The following is a 6,000-nucleotide window of genomic DNA, read 5'->3' on the forward strand; positions in this document are numbered from 1 at the left end:
ACTGAAGACTACTATCCTACACATTCAGCCTTAGTTGTCACCAAAAACCAAGAGGGAGTGTGAACAATTCCTCAGATTAAATGGATGTTAGCTTAGACTGTTGGTCCACTGGCCACATTTCAGTATGACAAATCATATTCACTGTCTGATGCAAAGAAAGCAAATCAGAGTTTTAAAAAACCCAAGGATGATGCAGAAGGGAAATAACAAGGCAACACATTTTAAATCTAAAACAAGAACCAGAATCCCAACAACCCAAGCCAGCATGTAACTGCTAAGGGAGACAATGCTTCTGGTATTTATCTCCTGTCCCCCCTCACCGCATCCCTCCCTCCCTCCCTCGAGATAATTCTGAGGCTAAAATTAATCCAGGGTTTCCTCCCTGCTACTGGGGTGGGGAACCACTTTTGGCCAGATCAAACTGACCAACCCTACACAGGCCACATTTCACAAATGAGTAGTTCTAATCCTGGCCCAACACAGACAGGTTGCGATAGGTGCCACATTTAAACAGCACAGAATGCAACCTACACTTGCAAATGGACAACTGAGAGTGTCTTATACTATGCGCATCTGCTGGTTAAAGAAGTAAGTATGGATCAGTCTAACAAATTTGAAACTGGAAGAATTCCAGAGTGTTCATTCATTCTTTCCTTTACACACAAACATACAATAGGTTTGAAAACAAAAATTCAAACAACTTCTTACCCAGTGTGCCACCACTTGCCTAAATGGACTTTATTGCATTATTACAGACTGTATTATGTTGTGTAATGCAAATGCATGATTACATCAATTCTTATGCTGTTTGTATGTATGTGCTTTTAACGATCCAGAAGATGTTTGTGCTACTTTCCTCAATGGCCTGTCATATATTACATATATATATTACTGCCAACAATAAAAAAAATCCAGTTCAGTTAATGGCATGAGCAGAATTTGTGAATACATCTTGCAGAGAAAGAATTTAATAGGAACAAAGATAGGAATTCAGTCATAACATTAAATTCTGTACAAAGTCACATTTACTGTCTATTCAGTTTCTGCAGAAGCGGGTACCATTGGAACAATGAAAGTGACCAGAATTCTGAAACTAATGATACAAAATGATACAAAAACTGTCAAGCAAAAGCCAAAACCAGCCCCTTAAGCAAAAAAGGGCTTATCAGCAAAAAGTGAACAACTGAATTTCAAAGGCCACCAAGCTAAATGTTCTGCAGCCCATCAGTTATATATCATGACTTTTCAGGTGCTCAAAGGCTTTTGTATGCAGAATTCATCCTGCCTAATTCCTGTATTTTTTTGTGTTTTTCCCTCATTCCTACTCTCTTGTTTTGTGTAACATCAAGCCTGATTAAGAGTTCTGGAGAACCTGAAACCTTGCTCACTCTTTTGTGACAGTTTGGTTGGTCCTAATAAAGTTATGGCCCAATTGTGGATGCTTTTCTTGAAACAGCTGCCTTTCCTTTTTAAGCCCAAGAACTTTACCAAGACCTCACAGCACTACAACAGGGCTGTTAGGGTGTCCTACTCAGTTTTGTAGCTTATAAATAGTGCAAGCCTGTTTTAAATGGTAAATTACTGAAACAAAGCATTAGAAAGATTTATGTAGACAGAAGCTTCTCCAGGGAAGTGAGCATCAACAACTGTAAAGGGAATGGTAGCTAATAATTCTTAGAATGTTTGAAAGTCAGCTTATTTAAGAACTGAAGTGACATTATTAGCACTTAGCAACTGTCTTTGCTTCCATTATTTGCTACTCCCCCAGCAGTTGTGCTGTGGGTTACCCCAGGATATCATCTTATCCCCAGTGCTATTTAATATCTTTATGAAGCTGCTGGGAGCAGGTTATTAAGTGTTTCAGGGGAAAGTGTCATCAGTATGGTGATGACAGATCTATTTCTCCATAACATCTAAATCAGGAGAGGCTGTATGAGTCCTGGACCAGTGCCTAGATACAGCAGTGGGATGGATGAAGGAAAATAAGCTGAACTTGAATCTTGGCAAATGAGGCCAGTGTGTGTGAGTGGTTCTTGTGTCTGAGAAACTGGTCAACCGCCTGCCCTGGATGAGACTGCACTCCCCCAAAGGAGCAGGTATACAGTCTGGGGGTGCTTCTGGATCTAGTTCTGTCACTAGAGGCCCAGGTAGTCTCAATGGCTAGGAGTGCCTTTTATCAGCTGTACCTGGAAAGAAAATGACGAGTCCCTGGACCAGGAGAGCTTTGTCACAGTAGTTCAGGCATTGATGACTTCGTATGTGGGATTCCCTTGCACTTGACCCAAAAACAGAAGTTAGTGCAGAATGCTGGAGGCAGATTGCTGACAGACGCGAGACCCTGTCAGCATGTAACAGCTTTGCTCAAGGATCTGCACTGGTTGCTGATTTGCTACCATGCCAAGTTCAAGGTGTTACTACTAGTATATACAAAGCCCTTAACAGCTCGGGACCAGTTTACTTGTGGGAGCACCTTACCCCATATGTGTCCACGCAAGTGCTTCGATCTGTAGAACAGGCACTGTTACAGATGACACAATACTTGTTCTGCACTTGGAAGAAATTGTTTTTAGTGTGGCAGCACCTACTTTTTGGAACTCCCTGCCTACTGATATTAGGCAGACGCCTTCACTGTATTATTTCCAGCATCTGCTTAGATCTTCTTTATTTAGACAAGCCTATACAGACACATAGATGCTGATATGTTTTCATCTCTTTAGTCTGTTGTTGTTTTGTTTTAAAAATGTTTTAATTACTTGATTTTTAACTGTTTTATTGATTAATGTTTTTTGTAAACCACTTAGAGGTTTTTTACAATCAAGCAGTATATAAACTTTGTAAATAAATTCTAATAGAAAATTTGTTTTTTGCCTTGCTAAAGCCAATTAAAAAAAAAGTTCTGAACATGATGCAAACTATTTTTTAACCTTAACTGTCCTCCCTTTGATTAGAATCATAAAATAGTGGAGGGGGCCTATAAGGCCATCGATTCCAACCCCCTGCTCATATTCATTGCAGCCATATTCTCCAGCACTACTCTATAACATGCATTTTCAGTAAAAAATTAAATTTTCTCTAGATGATGGAGCAAATTTGTTTTCTGTTGTTCCAGATTATAGGACCTGGACCAATGGGTCAGTGATGTGGGTTTTCCAGAAAAAATGAATTGGAAAATTAGGATAAATTGGATAGGTAATTTTCAGTTTGCATTGAAAATTTTCTGATGCCCCTGAGAGTGATTTAGCATGTTTATTTTCAAAGTGTTTAGTAAACAGAGCAAAAAACTTTGAAACTGCCAAGCTTGCCTAATACTGTATTTGCATTTGCCGTCCATTCATTGTTACTAATGAACGTAAGAAATGGGGGGGGCAGGGGGGAAATCACAGAAAAATAAAGCACAGGAAAAGTGTTTCACTCCACAACTCTGCTATGGATTCACATAACAAGGGGATTAAGACAAAACATTAGGAAGAACTCAGGCTGTTTGATAGTGGAGCAGACTGCCTTGGAAAATCTTCATTAGAGGTTTTTAAGCAGAGGCTGGATGACCACCTCTCAGAGATTCTGTAGTAACATTTCTCATAAGACTAGAACTCAGGACCATCCAATGAAGCTGAATGTTGGAAGACTCAGGACAGACAAAAGAAATTATTTCTTCATAGAGCACATGGTTCAAACTATGACATTTGCTTCCACAAGTTGGGAGTGATGGCCATTAACCTGGGCAGCTTTAAAAGAGGATCAGAGAAGTTCACGGAGGATAGGTTTACCAAGAGCTATTAACCACAATGGCTAGTTCAACCTCCAATCAGAGGCAGTTTGTTGTTATGTGCCTTCAAGTTGATTATGACTTATGTCAACCCTATGAATCAGTGACCTCCAATACCATCTGTCATGAACCACCTGTTCAGATCCTGTAAGTTCAGGTCCATGGAGTCCTTTATGGAATCAGTCCACCTCATGTTTGGTCTTCCTCTTTTTCTACTCTTGTTTTCCCCAGCATTACTGTCTTTTCTAGTGAATCATGTCTTCTCATTATGTGTCCAAAGTATGATAACATATCTCTGAATATCAATTGTTGGGAACCTGAAATGGGGAAAGTGCTCCTGCATTCATGTCCTGCTTGCGGGCTTCCCATTGGCATCTGGTTGGCCACAGTAAGAACAGAGTGTGGACTAGATGGGCCTTTGGCCTGATCCAGCAAAGCTCTTCTTATGCTCTTCTGTTTATACTTCCTGAATTGGCAGGTGTTTGGCCTAGATGGCCTTCAAAGTCCCTTCCAGCATAGTACCCATTGCCTCAAAAGCTTGTGGGGCTGCATATTTCTAGTCATAACAAAAGAATCTGGAAAGGTCCACCTTCTGATCTAGTACTCTAAGAGCAGCCAAGTAGATGCTAATGGGACGCTTCCAAGGAGGGCACAAAGGCAACAATGAAACCAATTGCAGAGAAGTGTGAGGCACAAAGACAGAAGCAGCTGGGGAGAGGAGTGGCTGCAGGAAGAGTGCCACACATCAGCGGCCTTCCAGCGCTCTAAGCCGGTCACCAGCTGCCTCACACTTGGCTGCATCTCTCCAATGTCAAGCATATGGGGAGGGGCAGGGCACCACAGCCACAGGGGAATTGCATTCACTAGCTGGAAAGTCAGAGCTAGGAGGTGCTCCAGTTTTTCCCCCTCTTTCTCCTGTGCAGGGCCCGGTTGGAAGTACCTACTGAATTTTTTCCCTTCGTTCTTCGGAGAGGTTCGATTGCAGCACACCAATCATGACCCATCCTTAAAAAAAGATCCGATAACCTTGAAACAAATTAAAGGTCAGGCTAGAGTGGATCTTATACACTGATAAGAATATACAGAGGATCCCTCTTTTCAAGTTTTCCCTTCGGTTTATATAACTTCCTGCCCCGCTACCGTCGACCCTTCTGTGAAATTGTGAGGAGGCACGCGGGGGGAGGAGAGAGGGGGGAAAGCCGTTTTTAAAGCTCGTGCGCGCCAACCGACGCGATTCCTCAGGAGTCCGCCTCAATGCAGAGCGCAAGGCTATGCCTTGAGCAGCCGAGCCCGGTACTGTCGCCTCCTAACGGCAAGCTTGACGCGCTGCAGCCTCTGCCGTAGCAAACTAAGCCCCGCCCTTCCCAGCCCCTCTGGTGAGCTAGCTAACCGGCCGTCCCCGCTGCTGCCGTCACTCACCATCATCGGGAGTCCATACTGTAGCGTCTTGTTTTTCGACAGAGCTCGTATCCTGGCCATGACAGGGCCAGTATAATATTTCGCCATATTACTCCCGGAAAGAGGCCGTGATCGCCACACTTCCGGCGTTATACAAAATCCTTGTCCCTTGGATTCCGTATCTGGGAGCCGCTAAATTCCGCCGTGCGAAAGGGCAACAGAGGCAAAAATTCATGCGCAGTGAGTGACCTGTGACGTAACCACCGTGAATCTTCGAATAGGAACGCCGTCAGAAGCCCAGCTACCGAACACCGGAGGAAGGGGGGCTTTTGTTCCTTTAAGAACCGTGTGGCAAGTAGAAATTCAATGGTACAGCCCCCCCGGCATGGAGACAGACAAAGGTCATAAATATAAGTAGTCACAGTGTGGTTTGCATCGTTGATTTCTGTGTCGTAACTTGCTCCGTCCTGAGAGCACATTTCAACAGTCCAGACGTGAAAACATGCTAGCGCCATACTGACAAGTCCAAAGATCAATCCCATTGCTTATGTCAGAGCTTTACCCTGAGCTTAAGTAGTAAGAACAAATGAAAACGCTCCTGAACATTTCATCTCCTTCAGGACTGAGTAAATAGAGTCCACATGCGCTCATCAGGGATTGGGCTTCCAGATCAGAAGGCAGATTTTCCCAGTGTTTCTTTTTCGCGGGGGGGGGGGACTGCTTAGTGGGCTATACTCAGACCCATGTGTGCTTGGTAGCAGTAACATTGGCTCTAACAGTGAATGAAAGGCATGCTAAATTGGGGCTATGAAAGGAGAAATTAGATCTGGGAACGG

General features: G+C 43.3%; 1 protein-coding gene across 2 annotated transcripts in view; it reads right to left on the minus strand.

Annotated features, from left to right (window-relative positions):
* Positions 1-5,468, minus strand: part of LOC133377317 (cytochrome c oxidase assembly protein COX16 homolog, mitochondrial) — a 66,007-nt gene extending 60,539 nt beyond the window's left edge. Inside the window, exons 1-2 of one of the 2 annotated variants that reach the window (XM_061611161.1) lie at positions 5,186-5,276; positions 4,711-4,792 (exon numbers count right to left, since the gene is read on the minus strand). In XM_061611161.1, the coding sequence (XP_061467145.1) occupies positions 4,711-4,770 (60 nt within the window). In that variant the 5' untranslated portion in view covers positions 4,771-4,792; positions 5,186-5,276. Of the gene's footprint in view, positions 1-4,710; positions 4,793-5,185 lie in introns of both variants that reach the window. The other variant, XM_061611160.1, reaches the window with a different exon arrangement.
* Between the last annotated feature and the right edge of the window lie 532 nt (positions 5,469-6,000).

The sequence above is a fragment of the Rhineura floridana genome, chromosome 2 (assembly GCF_030035675.1).
Source record: "Rhineura floridana isolate rRhiFlo1 chromosome 2, rRhiFlo1.hap2, whole genome shotgun sequence".
Lineage (NCBI taxonomy): Eukaryota > Metazoa > Chordata > Lepidosauria > Squamata > Rhineuridae > Rhineura > Rhineura floridana.